This window comes from Equus quagga, chromosome 1, assembly GCF_021613505.1.
Source record: "Equus quagga isolate Etosha38 chromosome 1, UCLA_HA_Equagga_1.0, whole genome shotgun sequence".
Classification (NCBI taxonomy): Eukaryota; Metazoa; Chordata; class Mammalia; order Perissodactyla; family Equidae; genus Equus; species Equus quagga.
The window spans coordinates 119,013,995-119,030,720 of NC_060267.1; the positions used below are offsets into that span (position 1 = coordinate 119,013,995).

Sequence of the window (16,726 nt, forward strand, 5' to 3'; positions counted from 1 at the left end):
ATCTCACTCTCCCCTGAAAAAAAGTCACTGTTAAGGCAATCTACATAGCCAGGAGATTTTTAAGAATAAAAATTCCTTGCTGTTGAAACGTAACTCATGAGTTATCAGTTAAAAGAATCTTTATACATCCCATATACCTCTAGAGAAATTAATTCCAGATTGTATGTAGACTCAACTTTCCTCACCTTTTGCCAAAGCAGTAATCTTTTAGTCATTTCTCAAGAACCCATTATGTGGCTCAATCACTGTGGCCCAGGTGTGTGTCTTTAGTTGAAATGCTGATGACAGTGATCAGCATTAATAAGTATTGTGCCAGGCACAGTACTAAGTGCTTTGCAAGCACATGTCACTTATTTCTCACAGTAACCCTGTGAGCCAGAAACCTTTAGTATCCCTGTTGTGTAGCAAGGGAATTAAGGTTGAAAGGATTTGGACACTGCCCATCTAACTCTGGAGCCCATGCCCCTCAACACGTATGCTGCAACCAGAGAGCAGGTGTGGCATGTCATCAAACACCTTTGGGCAAGAGTTCTTTGAATGAGTTTTAATTGAAAAATAGAAACCCTAACAGAAAAGCAGAGTAGGTCTAGGAAACGAGGGTCATGATCAGTGCAGAAGTTCGCAAGGGGTGGTTACTTCCGATTTTCTCCTCTTACTAGGAGGGTGGTAAAAATCCGTGGCTCCCGGTGGAAGAAAAGCGCACAGTAGGGCTGCTATGTGAGCCAGGCCTCTTCTAAGGCGGCAGTTGGGTCTGCATGCTGGGTGTGCAAGTTAAGGACTCAAGCATCAGAAAGAGTTGGTCTTTCCCAGGAGCTTCCAAAAATGAACACTGGTTTTATTCCAACCAGGGGGCCTCATGCACTGGATATATTGCCTTCGGGCAGAAAACTAATACTAAAAAAAGAAAAAAGAAAGAGAAACACTTTCTGTTGATGTCAATGCTCCAGTGTAAAAGGCAAAGCCAAGACTGGGGCCACGTCAGAAAAGACCTTTGATGTCAGAGACTGACCATCAAGGGCCCGCTGCTTGGGAAATTATAGATGTTTGGGTCCCTCAGACTCTCAAAAGGCCATTTTGTGTTACCATTTAATGAAATCCAATTTGCAAAAAAGAGCAGATTCCAAAAGTAGAATTTAAATAACACTTCATAGTTTAAAAAAAAAAAAGGTTTCCTCAAAAGAAGTAGCTCAACCTTTTTTAAAAGTCAAATACTTCAAGGCCCTATTTGATTAGGAGTTGTGCTTTTAGTTTTTGTTGATTAAGAAAATGTCTAAAGGGGCCGGCCCGGTGGCGCAGCAGTTAAGTGCGCATGTTCCGCTTTGGTGGCCCGGGGTTCACCGGTTCAGATCTCGGGTGCAGACATGGCACTGCTTGGTAAGCCATGCTGTGGCAGGCGTCCCACATATAAAGCAGAGGAAGATGTGCACAGATGTTAGCTCAGGGCCAGTCTTCCTCAGCAAAAAGAGGAGGATTGGCAGCAGATGTTAGCTCAGGGCTAACCTTCCTCAAAAAAAAAAAAGAAAACGTCTAAAAATGAGAAAAAAAAAAGAGAAATATATGCTTAGGTATCAATTTGTACTTTGTCCATCAAAGCAGCATCTAAATTTATTTGAAAAAGAGATGTATGGTATATATGTAAGTGAGGTAGATATTTAGTTTACAAATATTTGTGGACAAATGGATTCATTGACCTCTCAGAGCTCCTCCAAAAGCACAATGGTTGTTGCAGCTTAAAGTGGGAACCACTGTGTAATTTTAGAGTTTCTTGTTGTTTATCCCCAAGATTTGACAGGATTAATCTATTTTTATCAACTTTGCCTAAGTATAAGCATGTAATGGAATGTACCCCAGTACAAAGGACTCTCAAGAGCTACTGGATATTTTGCAACTTCTACTGATCAGTTTTACACAAATGCAACATTTCCTTTGCCTGTCTTCCCCCTCTCCTCTCTTCTCAAAGTGCCTACCTCTTGTACCACCGTTGAAGATCTGCCATAGCTCTTTACATGTTTACTGTAGGTCTAAGAAGTCCTACAGTAAAGAAACTTGGTTGACTTTATTTGCACCAGCATTTCCCAATTTGTCTTATGTTTCTTACAAATTAACTTCCAGGTTTCTACGGCAGTGATTCTCAAACAGGCGCATGGATTGAGAGCATCCAGGGCCAGCTAAAACACAAATGAATAGCCCTACCCGAGAGTTTCTGACTCAAAAGATTTGGGATGGACTCAGGGAATCTTCAGTTCTACAGAGCTCCCAGGTGATGCAGGCAGACCCAGGCACACTTTGAGAACAACTAAGGTACAGAGCACTTTCCAAGAAACAACATTTAGGGTTAAGTTCTACAGATCTTAGGTTCATGTCAAACTGAATGAGGATTTTACATCAAAATTAAATGCTCTTTCACAATGTTCTAGTTTTTCTCCCATCTATAAAATATCAGTCGTCCTAAGTGTCAATAAAAATGGGCACAACAACCCAGGCTCTTAAGACTGTATTAGGAATTTTATCAAGATTATGCCAATTAATGAGTTAAAAAAATTCTGATGGTATATGATTTTAATGCAAACCTAGAAAGCTACTAGGAAAATTGAAATCAACTTTACATGGCCTGCAGGTTTATTAACTGATTTTAAGACGATAATAAAACAAGTAATAAACACTGAGAAAACATACAATTCCAAACCAAGGAAATCATCAAATCTGACAACGCTGTGATTTTTCTCCCTGGAAGTCACAGCACACTTAATATTTTTGCTCTTTTGGTTTTCTTGCTTGTTGTAATTGAACAAGAATGCAACTTTATAGGCTCTTAATATTATATGAAGAACACAATAAATCTCTCCAAGGTAGTTTACTAATCCCAACACAATCAACTCATGTTTGCATTAGGAATGACAAAGTACCTAATAAGATATGTTATCATTTTAGGTATATTATTTCTGGTTTAATAAATGGTCAAAAACTACTATCAAAACAGAAAATGTGAGAGCCTAGTGAATAAGAAAAGGAGAAAAAACTGTTTCATTGAATCATCAGCTATGCTGAAAATTCCTCAAAATATACTGCAAGTTAACTGAGAACAGAAATTGTCTTAGCAATATCAACATGAAAAAAAATTGTATCTAGAACTCTGCCAAAAAACTAGTTTTCAATACCCCACGTTAGTTTAGCTACTACTGAATGTATATTTAAATAACTAAGATTAACTAATTCCTTTTCCTTCTATGTCTTTTTTGCACCAAGAACTTTGATGAAATGCTTATACACTCCCAAGGTTTTAGATATCTTCAACACACTGGACAGGTGCTCTGTAAGCCTGATATGTATAAATTTGAAAAGAAACTGGATTGAGAGTATGAGTAAGATGTGTGACTGAGTCAAGGACTGTCACCTCGCTCAGGCCTGAACGGAAGGCTGTTGGCAGAGACAGGTCCAAATGCCAAGTTACCAAGGGTGACTCTTCACTATGCTCTCCTGCAAGAGGCTGTTTTTGACAGGAAATGTCAACCACACATGAGATATGTCTGCTAACCTGAGCTCTAAAGGGTTGTGAGAAAGACAATAATGAGTAACTTTTTGTTTTCTTTGGTGGGGAGGTAGGCAGCGGGAAAACAATAGTATTGGTTAGGTACAAGGGCAGCATATGAAGATGGCCAACTTGGAGATGATAATAATTACTATATTCAGGTGATTAATAGTTAGAAATTATTATATTATTCATTACCAACAACAATAAAGCAGAATCATTTTTTGAGCACTTTCCATCTACCCAGCACTGTGCTAAATGCTTTAGATCTGTGCTGTCTAATAGAGAAGCCACAGGCCACAGGTGGCTACTGAGCACTGGAAACGTGGCCAGTGTGACTGAGAAAATGGATTTTTAATTTTTGTTTCATTTAAATCTAAATGTAAAGACTTATACTCAATTTAGTTTTTGGAAATCTTTTAAATGTTTGAAAAACTTGGGCATATGAATCAGCTTTTTCAACTGTAAATCTTATAAAAGCTAAACACAGATCAAATAATTCTGATGAAAATTTAGCCTCTGAATTAAGATATTCTTCCAGGTGTAAAATACATACACAAGTTGAAGGCTTAGTATAAAAGACTTAACATGAAGACAACATCAAAAAAAGAATGTAAAAAAAGTTTTATTAAAAATTTTTATATTGGTTATATGTTGAAATGATAATATTTTAGATACATTGGGTTAAATAAAATATATTATTAAAACCAGGGTCGGCCCGGTGGCACAGCAGTTAAGTTTGCACATTCCAATGTGGCGGCCCAGGGTTGGCCCATTCGGATCCCAGGTGCAGACATGGCGCCACTTGTCAAGCCATGCTGTGGTAGGCGTCCCACATATAAAGTAGAGGAAGATGGCCACGGATGTTAGCTCAGGGCCAGTCTTCCTCAGCAAAAAGAGGAGGATTGACGCAGATGTTAGCTCAGGGCTAATCTTCCTCAAAAAAGAAAAATATATATATATATATACATTATTAAAACCAATTTCACCTGCTTCTTTTTACTGTTTTTAATATGACTAGCAGAAAATTTACATTTACATATATGGTTCACATTCTATTTGTATTGGGCAGCACTACTTCAGGTGAATTATCTCATTTAATCTTCAAAAAGACTCTTCAGAGCAGGTGCTATTACCTCCATTTCACAAATGAGGACACTGAGGTCCAAAGAGAACAGGAAACGTGCCCAAGCTCACCCCGTTAAGTATTGGAGCCTACTTTTATCTGCTTCATATGCTCCAATTTTGTTTCATCTAATCTAATCCTAGATTTTCAACAGGGATGCTGATTCTGGTTGCATCTCAAAGCATAACGAAGCACATCACTTGGTATTAATGGGAATTTGGCATCCAAATAATAATTTACTGCAGTGTTTGGATACCAAGGCTGTGAGACGAAAGTCACAAGGTTCTTTGCTCCTCATAAATTCCATCTTTTAAGATTAACCTGGCTGTCATAAATATCACCAAACACTTAACAATGCAGGAAGACCAAAGGCCATTACACTCCAGCCTGTCTTACCAGACGAAGGATTCAAATTAAATTCCATCAAACCACAGTGAACCAACACACTTTGACAAGCACCTCACATCCAAAACCTCCAAGAGCCTGGAATTTTTTTTTTTTCCTAATTTGCTCCCCCTTTCTCTTCACCAAGAGACAAAAGAAAGCCCAGTAAAATACTGAATGGAGTAAAAGAAAACACAACAAAGTTAATAGGGGGCTATAGATGGCCCTTCAGAATTTGTAAAAACACAAAAACAAGAGGGCACGTTTCCATCGCTGCACAATATTGCTTTTGTTTAAGAGCCAAGTCTCAGTCTTGAAACGTGTTGGTAATAAATCAGCAGGCATTATTTTAAATCAACCGGTTTTATGAAATAAGCCAAGAGTTGAAAGAGGCAGGACTAATTACCAACATTCCTTGATGAATTACTTAGCGGCGTGTGCTAAGTCAATGTGCGTCTACGTCTTGATCCCCAATTTTATCCCATACTTATTTCCCAGGAGGTAAAAAGAACATGTGGCTAATTAAGGCACCGCTCTCCACAGCCAGAAGTACTCAAGGTAAGATTTCTTTCGAAAAAAAGAAAAGGTTCTTTGCCTGGTACTTATTAATCTAATTTTTACTACTTCACTAGAAAAACAGAGCTAATCTTGTCACCTTTAGGCAGCCTGAACTACCATGCAGTGTTCAGAAAAAATGTTACATATTTGTAATTTAGCCAATAAGAATTTCTTAAGCCTTTCCTAACCAGCAGGAATGTCTCTGGTTTGTCGCTTCTAATTAAGTCTCAACAAAATTTCTAGCTCCTAAATTTTAATTATACAAAACTCAGGGCCAACAGGGGAGATTATGACAAAGCTATGCCTAGTGGTAAGGTAATAGAAATCTGAATTTTGCTTTTCATGTTGGGCCTCTTAACTACTTTTTAACATTATTCACAACCTGGTGATTCAAATCCTTTTATTCATTTTTAATTTTTGGGACCCTTACACCTTGGTATCTTTCCTAGGAAAGACCACTAGGGTTACATAACATGCATAATCTAGTAAACTCACTGACAGAAGAACTGTGCTCCTCAAAAAGTTGTAGGTGAAAAAATATTTGCCAAGAATCCTAAATAAAACGCATTAAGAGATGCTCACCATAACACTAAGAATATATGCACATGCTCTCCTAGTAAAAAGAAGAAATAAAGCCTCTGACCACCACCACTTCCAATCCCAAAACCCATCCCAAAGGTCACTAGTAGAAACAGTTTAGTATAGTTTCATCTAGACCCTTTTCTAGGGCATTCTCTATTTTCTAAAAGAGATTAAACAATTCTTTTCCTAGGACCACTCTCTAAAAGCCTCCTACTTCATCTGCTTCATATGCTCCAATTCTGATTCATCTCATTTTCACACGGTTATAAATTAATAGGCAAAAACATCTAACTTTATAAACAAGGTCTCAAAGACTAGTGTATCGTCAGGAGCTAAATTTTCCTTAAAGTTCAGTCTGATACTCAAAGATGTCAATAAAAAGAGGCATATTCAGGGCAAGAGCCAATATTCTAGCACAGATTGCAGCTATAACCTTGAGCAAAGCCGCCGTCCTGATTTACATACTTTCAAACACAGATCCCACCCTTTATTTTAGTAGGGCAATGTTAAAATTAGATTTTGCTTACACGTATCCACAATCTCGACTGTTTAAGAGCATACCTATGGAAGGTAGTCCATCAGTGTTCTTTCAAATCCAAGTCCTTCCTTTAACTGTTGGGTTTAAGTTCGTGAAGAAGACTCATGACCGACCTTTTCACATAGTAATATAAGATTTATTACAGTTGATGTTATTCACTTAAAAGCAAAGAGAAAAACAACCAGAACTGAAGTTGCAGTTTTAAGTGCCAGAATAGAGCAAAACCTATAATACTGTAGGGAGGCAGGGGAACAAGACTATAAACAAATCGTAATTTCAGGAGAGAATTCATATGAAAAGATGTGTGTGAGTCTATCAAATTGAGTATTTCAGAAATCATTGAAAACAACACAGATGTATTATTAAAATATATAGAATATAAAGCATATGAATTATGATAGCCTGGGCCAACAGGATCTTTGAAACATAAGCGATCTTGAGTTATCCTTTTTGGATGTTGTTACAGAGACGTTCACTATAGTGTTTTTTGATCAATAATGATGACTATGACCCAACCATAAATTACCATCATGCTCAACGTGGCCAGGTGGTCTTTTTATACAGTAAGAACACACCTAGCTCTTTCATCTGGCATATGGTGGAGACGCATGGGGACACTGTAATTATTCAATATGGATGGCCTTTACTAATTCCAAATGCTTAAGATCATGGATCCTTCCGTGAAGCCTGTGAGACTCCTCTCTTTGACCTCCCACTTTGCTCTAACATATCTTGTTTCTGGTGATTCTTTAGAAATATTTAGAATACATCCTTGAGCTCTGTAGAAAACACAGGACATAGCAGGGTGTGTGCTTATAGGCAGAGACGGTAGGGTGTGGAGCCTAACTGTGTGACCACAGTACAATCTCTCTATGCCTCAGTTTCCTCATCTGGAAGATGGGACTTATCCTACCTATCCCATAGGGCTGCTAGAGGGATAAGTGAGATAACAGATACAAAATGTTCAGCCTCTCACCCGATACAGCCAATAGGTAATGTCCATGCAATCACTGCCTTTCCTTCTCCAAGTGACTTCAGGCAGAACTACATTTACACAAGTAATTCCTATAAAAATTTTAAGCTATGACCTGAAGCTCTGTAATAAACATTTGCTACAGGCCCCAGGCTACCATGTCAGTTGAGAGACACAACATTGCTACCTCTCTCTCCTAAAGTTTCTCAGGTCATTCCCTCTAGGAGACATATCACCATCAATGGTTAAGAAATCTGTGCCATGGAGTCCAACTGAGTGGGTTCAAATCCTGACTATCATTTGCTTCAGCGACTTTGGGTGAGCTACATAACCCCTTTGCCTCAGGTCCTACATCTGTGAAATGGGGATGCTAACAATAATTGCCCATAGCTAACCATGACTGCTATTCTAACAGTTCTCCAAGGGACGTACAGACTAGCTGGAATGTAGGAGTCACACCTATAAGAGCCTCGATAAGTGTTCTCTAAACACAACACAAAGAGAGGAGTTGAGAAAGATGCTGAGTACACTACAGGAATGTTTCTCAACCTTTTTTACATCATAACTCCCCTAAGGAGCCTTTTCAGACTTTGTTTTTTTTCTAACTGCCTCTCCCACCTCCCTATCCCCATGAAATTTTAACAGGCATATATACTGTGCATCTGTTTGTATACTATGGCCCTTTAGCAACTCACAAACCATTGTAACATCGTAGATACGGCTTTTTGCTCTCCAAGAACCAATTTTTGCCCCCTTAGGGGGCAATATCACCCCTGTTGAGGATACATACTCTACAGGTCACATCACATGAAAAAGAAATTACCATTCAGAGCCAGATAAAAAAGGCCCACTCCAATTTTCAGCCCTCACTCCTAGGCCCCAGACCTTAATATTCTCTTTAAGATGCTACCCTAACCTCCAGTAGTACAGAATTACGAGAAGTGTGTAAATGAAAGGAGACTGCACCTATCAACATGGCTTCCTTTAACAGCCCAAAACAAGCAGCTGAGCAGGTGCCCCCTCACGGAAATCCACAAGAGGACTTCAGTGATCACAAAATAGCTCATAGAGAAGATGACAGAGCTCCCTGTGCCTGAAGACAAGGTGTCCCTCCTAAATCTGCATGGTTCAGGTGTCCACTGAGCACAGCTGCCCCATCCACAACCTGAGGACGTGAAACCACCCATAAAAATGGCCTTGTGGTCACAGGGGGAGAAATCCTTTCCATTTTGTGCCAATATTACGAAGTGAACATGTGATTAGAGCTGATGTTTCAATGTTTTCAGGAAAGTGGAATTAATCATAGGCTTAGCTGTGTCAAGGTTGAATACTTTGTTTTAGATAGCTGCTCCCCGTGGGTCTGCCCTTTCAAGTGGACAAGCCCTAAAAATCTAAGCAAAGATGACTTTCTTCAGCCAGCATTTCCTTACTAGTTACTAGACACTAAAAACAACGTCTAAAATTAATCAATATGCATTTACTGAGATTCTTGCCCTAGTCAGCCTGGGTTAAGTTTGATTTCACCAAGGTAAGACAACTCTATGGAGTACCTTCTTGCACCAGCCCTGAGACTACTAAATCCTCACCCACGGGAGTTCGTAAAGCAGCCTGGGAAGCAAAAGGGCCACGAGTCAGTGCCAATGCAAGCTGGTGCACACCCGTACCCTCGGGATGATCTAAGTGCTTTCCACATACAGAGTCAGAAGTCCCCATTCTGCTTAACGAAGAGCAGAGTATCAAGTAATAGTCTCAAAAAGTAGAGACAACCCAGAAGGAGAAGAAATTCTATTTCTTTTGTTCCATTTGCAAATGTGAACAAAGAGAAAGACAGGGTTTATGTGCACCTGATCAAAAATGCCTAGTGTATTTCTTCAGCCCTCACTCCCACCAAAGGCAACTGTAGGGCTGGAAAGCTGCAGAAGTCAGAAAGGCTGCAGCCCCAACTGTTAGCAGCGACTCCCTCCGGGAGCTCGATGGAGGGAAGGGGTGGAGAGAGAGGCTCTGGTTGGATCCTTCTTCAGCACTGTTTAAATCAGTTCCAAGTTAACAAGTGTGGCCCGTAATTTTTTAAAAAGTCAGTAGGGAGTTGGCCCAGTGGCATAGTGGTTAAGTTCATGTGCCCCGTTTTGGTGGCCAGGGTTCACAGGTTCAGATCCCAGGCACAGACCTAGCACAACTCATCAAGCCAGGTGGCAGCGGCATCCCACATAAAACAGAGGAAGATTGGCAACAGATGTTAGCTCAGGGCCAATCTTCCTCACAAAAAATATATATATATTCTTACAATAAATAATACTATTTTTTAAAAATCAACAAAAATGAGTTTTAAAGAGAAAATTACTTAAATTACCTTATCTGTGACACTGAACACGTCCAAGTGATAAGACCAGGAGATTCAAAGACCCTTTAGGGAAACAAGGTCTGGGAGGATGAAGAGCTGTTTGTGGAACCTGGAAACTGAGTCTCTTTGTCTCCCTGAAGACCTTGCAGACACTGAGTTTGACTCAAAAACAAGGATACTGAAGTTTATAAACAGTCCTGAAATCAAGGCTCACAGAATGTTGGTGTAAGTCACACTGACTGGTGACAAAAGTATATGATGGCCCATGGCAGAACACCATATATGATGGCCCACAGGCTATGGTATTAGAGGAATTCTCAGATGTCCTTTCTTATGAGGACAGCGCCTCTAGCAAGAGATCCCCTAATAAGGGACCAAGGGAAGCCACTCTGAGACATGCTGCATCTGTTCCTGCTTCTTGCAGCCACCATGATGCTAATAAGGTTCTGTATGCCCAGCTAAATGAATTAGGAACAAAATCTAAATGCATGGTTGGGAATGGGAGTAGACGCTTCTGCTAATCCATGACCCACCAACCCACTTGTAACTCCACACACCCTTTTCTGTGTTTCTGTATTATACCTAAAGAATAAGCCACACCTTGAAAAGTCTACACCAGGTAGATTTCATAATTTACAGAGAAAGCCTAGCAATTCAGTCAGCCACCATTTCCCTTACTAGCGAAAACTCAAGGAATGTTGGATGTAGAACAGGGGGTCAAGGAAGCAGGACTTCCATCCCAACTCACTCGAATCACTATCCAAACGATATGCCACATTTATGAGAACCACTAGATAAAGCCAAAGTAAATTCAGCTGACAATGTAGAGGGCCCTGGCAAAATGTGTTTCTGTATCTGATGAACAGCAAGCACCATTTCTAATTCTACAGCAATCTGCCCAACTCTTTGGATTATCTGGGATGGCTTGGAAAAAAGGAAAAAGTAAAAAATAAATTCCTTCAAACTACTTAAAATATCTTAAAGTTATCAAGAAAAATTTTTCCCTTAAATTCACATAGCTTTTCTCCTAAGCAGAACAGAAAAATTCAATGTACAATCTATTCCAGAGAGAACACCTTGTTTTAAAATTTTCAAATTCCAAGGTGAAAGGAAGGAAAAGGAGGAAGTAGAGAGGGAAACCCTTGGCAATTCCCTACAAATTTCTGAATACAGAAATGTTTGCAAACTATAAATTAATGTTTTCAAGCTCTAAACTGGCAGAGTCCACGTTGCGGGGGGGAGTGGGAAGAGAAATTTTGATGAACTTGACAGGCCAAGAGCAGAGCAACCAGGTGCTCCTCTAATCAATTAGTGTTAGAGAGCTGAGACAGTGAAAACGGATGCTTCACGGTGTGCAGACGATAACACAGTGGTTGGCACGTGATGCTTCTTTAGCTATGAGACCTGACATGTGCCCACAAGGTCTGTCCCTGGTTCCTCTGCTTCTGTGTGAAAGAAGCCAGATCAAATATCCAACCTCAGGTCTGTATGACTTGCATGTCAGCAAAACCTACCTGTAGAAGAAACTGCTTCCATTAATGGTTCTTAATGACTTTTTTTTATTAATTCACAATTTGAAATACAGGATGTGTTCACTACCGTGAAAATGCACTAGGCAATATATTCCAAGTATTGTTTAATTTATGGTAAAGAAGCATCCTTAAATTACAATACCCAATTGAATAAGGTTATTCTTTGGAATCCTAGAGGACACCTCTAAATATATAGCAATAAATATATTTATTTTTAAATATATAGCCATAAGACATCATTCCATGTCATCTAACATAAAAATCAATAACAGGAATAGAGCCATAAATTAATTGAGTCAGTATAGAAACCAGAGGCCAATCTTGCAAAGCTTCATGAATTTATAGACTGAACACTGACCACATGAGGAATAAGTAATTAATTTCCAACCCCTAGTATAAATTCCACAGACTAGTACTAAGTTTACCAGAAGCAGTCAACAATTTTTAAACATGCTTTATAAAGCTTCAGATTTTAAGCATAACTCTGCCAAAGAAAAGGATTAATCTGAAAACTCTAATTTAGCTTTTCAAAATCAGTCATTCAGCCCACTGATAGTACAATGTTGGTAACTTAAATTTGTGCATGTCATCTTTGATCAAGTTCTTGCAAACCAGTGGGAGATGGAAAGATTTAACCAGGATTCTCTAGCACATGCTAGCACGTCTGATCGTATACCTACCTCCACTGAGAAGCAGGTATGTTCTGTTTTCATAGTTTAAATCTTTAAAACTTAAATGAAGAATTTACTCAGGCTACACTATGAGAAAATACTTACTCGATACAATTTGTATCATAATGCATGCAATTAACACACTCGGTATTACCCATTCCTTAAAAACGCAGTTACAGAAAAATGGTCCAAAATTAAGCAAATTTACTATTTTTGTTACTAACCATTTACTTTATAAAATTATGCTTATGACTTACAAACTATAAAAGGGAAAAGAAAAAAGGACCACATTTCTTTCTTACCTTTCTATACTAATATTTCACAAAAATATTTTCATACATAAAACTTTTGAAAATATATAAACTATTTTATAAAGTACCAAGTTTTTAAGTATCTGAAGCAATCACTTATATGATCCTCTCCTTAAAAGTGTCACTTGAATTTCTTAGAATGTTATCTTATAGGAAATCATATATTTTTATTTAGTCTTTCACTTAAGGGCACTAAAATCTATCTAAATAGCTATCAAACCAATCCACACTGAGGCGCTAACCATTTTTTCTTCTCATTTCTACGACATACTTCACTACTTTCATACACACAAGTTAAATAGAGATCAACTACATTCAGCATGAAATATAAATTTACCTATTGCTCATTTTTAGTTAGATTAGGTCTCCCAGTTCTAATAACTTCTTTGTGCTTTAACTTCGGACATTTTTCTGGCATACCTAAATTGAGGACTGAAGCTCAAGCCAGCGTTACCAGGACACAGCAACATATGAGGAAAAATGGGTACATTATTCAAACCATTTAGCTTAGATTTTAATTTTAACCATTTTCAAAATAACATATTTTAAGTAATAAAAACAATTGGGAATGATGTCCATTTTTAGGATGATATGGAAATGATGTTTCAATAATTTGCATTTGGGTAATTTTCCCACCATTGGATGTAACCGCCTTAATAGCAATATTCCTTTTAATTATTATATTCAATATAATATCAAGTACTATAAACCACTACTAGCAAAACTCCATGTCATCTCTTCTAAAATTTGTCCCTCAGATTAAAAAAGTAGACTATTAAGGTGAATAAAACAGACATATTTCTCCACACTTTATTATTATTTAATTCACATAACTTTAAATAATCTAAGGTATAGACAAAACAATTCATGTGAACACCAGACAACTTAAACCTTAAATCTTAAATAAATAGAAACTTAGTGATGGTCAATTTTCACCCAAGCAAACAGAAAGATTTAATGTATAATCTAGTCCCGAGAGAAAGCTTTGCCTTTACTTGAGAGGAGTGGGGGAAGAATAAAATATCCATTAATTTAAGTGGCAAGATCCAGAATTTCAATCACATTAGAGGAAAACTTTGTGCTAAACCTCTTGGAGCTTTTTTGCCCTAACAGAATTACAGTTGGTTTCTCTATGAAAGAGTTTCACTATTTCATCACTATATTTTGGAAGTCTTTGCAAATAAAAAACAACTGACTTTAGATTTGTTTTTAAAGAATCTCTTTCTTACATCCTGGTAAAGATCGTACATTGCTTCCCAATTATAACACATCAGCCCCTCTATTTGCTTCATTAGTAAACTGTAAATAGTGGGAGATGTTTTTTCCAAGCACATGAATGAATGCAAAGACCAGGAATGAATCACCAGCGACATTGTTTAATGAACAGTAACACTTGAGACTCTTCAGAATGAATCAATTAGGTGAATGGGTTAAAAAAAAAAAATTTTAAAGTAAGGAAATTCCCCTGCTTTCGTTTTAACTCCCTTTACATCAGCCACATTTAAGAGTTGGAATGTTTATCTTTAAACAAGGAGTGTCTCCCCATGTGATGTGGAGGACACACGTATGAGATGGAATTCTATTCTTAGACTTGTTACAATTTTCCCTAGTAATTAGGAGGCTATATGTCCCTGATAGAATGATGCTAACAAGCTCCTGCAGTTTCTACTCTAGCAAGAAATCAAAGAGACCCAAAACAGACAACTCACTTCAGTTAAAGGATTACGCAGACTGGTTATTCAAGTCTTGGAAACTCCTCTACGTACAGTTTTATATCTGAAGAGAGTTTCTAAAAGAGTCAGATTCCAGAGCCAAGATTATATACTAAATAAAGAAAAAAATTAAAAATGTCCATGGAAACTATTGAGGAAAATATATATACAAGTTATGAGCAGAGGCTCCCTTCAGATAACTTGTACATTTTGAAACTTTCCCAAAGAAAGATGGAAAGACATCAAGACAACACCTATTCCTACCTGCGATTTCTCATGGAACATCAACGTTCTTCCCCCATTTAGTGAGGGTTACTATTAAATTTACAGTTACCTTGCAACCTTCTTTTAAAATACAAAGTCATGTAGAAATCAATAAAGTTGGCATTTACAAATATGATTCAGATGGGTCAATATAACCGAATACACATTCAGATAAATAAAACACCTAGATAACAGAAAATGTTGGGGAAGAGAGTTTGGCCCAACCAACAAGAGTGACATACATACCTTAAGGACTTCCATCGGCACCTGGGTGGCAGACGGAAGGGTGGTGGGCACGCTGACGTTTATGGCTGGTGTCTGACTCACGGGCACTCTCTGTTGCATGAACTGGGCCGCCTGCAGCTTCTGCTGCTGCTCCCTGCGCTCCTGCTCCTGCATCTGCTCACGCATGAGTTGCTGGCGTAGCAAGATGCGCGATGTCATACTTGAGGAGCTTATCGGAGGCTTGGAGGCCCCAGGATGCTCCTCGGAACTGCTGTGGGAAAACCAAAAAGCACATAACATTTAGTTTCCTAATGAGACTCCTCGTTTGCATTTTGGGGTATCCTAAAGTGCACCAAACTATGAAATGAGCCTGTGCAAATATAATCAAAGTTGCAGAATAGTACTCTACATAATTGAAAATCAGGAGGTGACAGGATTTAAGTCATTAGTAGTTGAATTAAAATAAGTCCGCTTGATTGCATCTAGGCATTTTTATCATACGGCTTAATTTTTTTTTGACATTTTATATCACATACTACTCATCACCACCAAATATAGTGCCGCCATATGAAGTGCCAAGAAGCAATGAGTCTTAATGGCACTCAGATTTCCACATTTAAAAATAAATTGCTTGATTTGCTTTTGTATAACTGAATCTAACCAAATAACTACTTCTACGAGGTATCTAAATTCCTTGAAGATGTCTAAAATGTTTACCAACACGGAATAGTTTAAAGAAAAGGTGAACTCTGTCATGAGGAAATTTTTCAAAAATGCAGGAAGTAAAAATCATTAAGGAAAGAAGCATTTGGACCAGAATATTAACACTGAACTCGACCTTAGTCTTTGGGAAAGGGGGCAGAAGACAAGCTGGTTTGACAACCTAATTCTTCTCCGCCTGGTTTTCTTTGTACTGTCTTTTCTTCTGATTCATCTTGGCATGCCCTCTCCTACAAGCACTCTGCGAGTTTCCCATGAGGCCTACTTCTAACGGTTTTGGTACTTACTCTACCCAAAATTATTTAAAATGCACAGACAGTAGCTGTAAGTTAAGAAGAAAAGACTTCCTAATTTTCCTAAATCTGGGTTTCGATGCGTATCTTGCCAGGTCTATGACATCAACAAGTTACCAAACTTCTCTCTGCTTTAGTTACCATATTGGGAAAAGAGGATAACAAGAGTTTTCTACCCCTCCCACCCATTAAACAAAGTGGAAGGTGTCTTTTTTAAAATGTCTGTTGCATCATTTACATTTTAAAGCCCTACCTCTAAGGAACTTTTGAGGATTAAATAAAATAATGTGGAAAAAATCCCCTGGTACAATGAACGCCATATAGTTTGCCTCAATAAATGGTCACTGTTACTATTATTATTATCATTATCTAGAAATTCTAATTGTTTATTTCCAGCAATACAATTTTCTAAAAGATCTCTTTTTAGGGCCAAGAGTACAAAACCTTTACACCTGAAAACAGAAAAAAAGTAACATTTGAGAAAATATTCCCTCCTAAGTCACTCTTCAGGAGAAGTGTCTGCACCTGGTGCTTCCTTCCCTGAGTCTAAACCCCAGTATTGTCTTGACCTTCTTACAAAAGGCAAGATACAGCCTTTAAACCACTGACCATCCTTAGGAACTCCTTAAAGACAGGAACCTTCAAACTCTGCAGGTAACAAAACATGCCAAAGGATGAAAAAATGTTCACGTTTCACCTCACACAGTTCCAGAAACTACATAATAAAAATTATACTAGCAGCTTACCTATTACTCACGACAGGAAATTGGTTCAGTAAATTGTGATAGGCTCACATAATGTAATACTATACAGCCATCAAAAATGGTATATATACATTTATTGTTGTCAATAAAAACCACAGTATAATAAACTCAGAAAAACATCTACAAAATACTATTGAAGGTACGATCCAATATTTCAAAAAAAAATGTTCACAACAAGAAAAAGTATAATGGCAATGTTACTC

General features: G+C 38.1%; 1 protein-coding gene across 8 annotated transcripts in view; it reads right to left on the reverse strand.

The window, feature by feature from the left end:
* Positions 1-16,726, reverse strand: part of MITF (melanocyte inducing transcription factor) — a 209,671-nt gene that overhangs the window by 69,038 nt on the left and 123,907 nt on the right. For 6 of the 8 annotated variants that reach the window (XM_046669239.1, XM_046669232.1, XM_046669219.1 and 3 more), the window contains exon 2: positions 14,768-15,017. In XM_046669239.1, the coding sequence (XP_046525195.1) occupies positions 14,768-15,017 (250 nt within the window). The remainder of the gene's footprint in view (positions 1-14,767; positions 15,018-16,726) is intronic. The other 2 variants (XM_046669226.1, XM_046669208.1) reach the window with 1 other exon arrangement.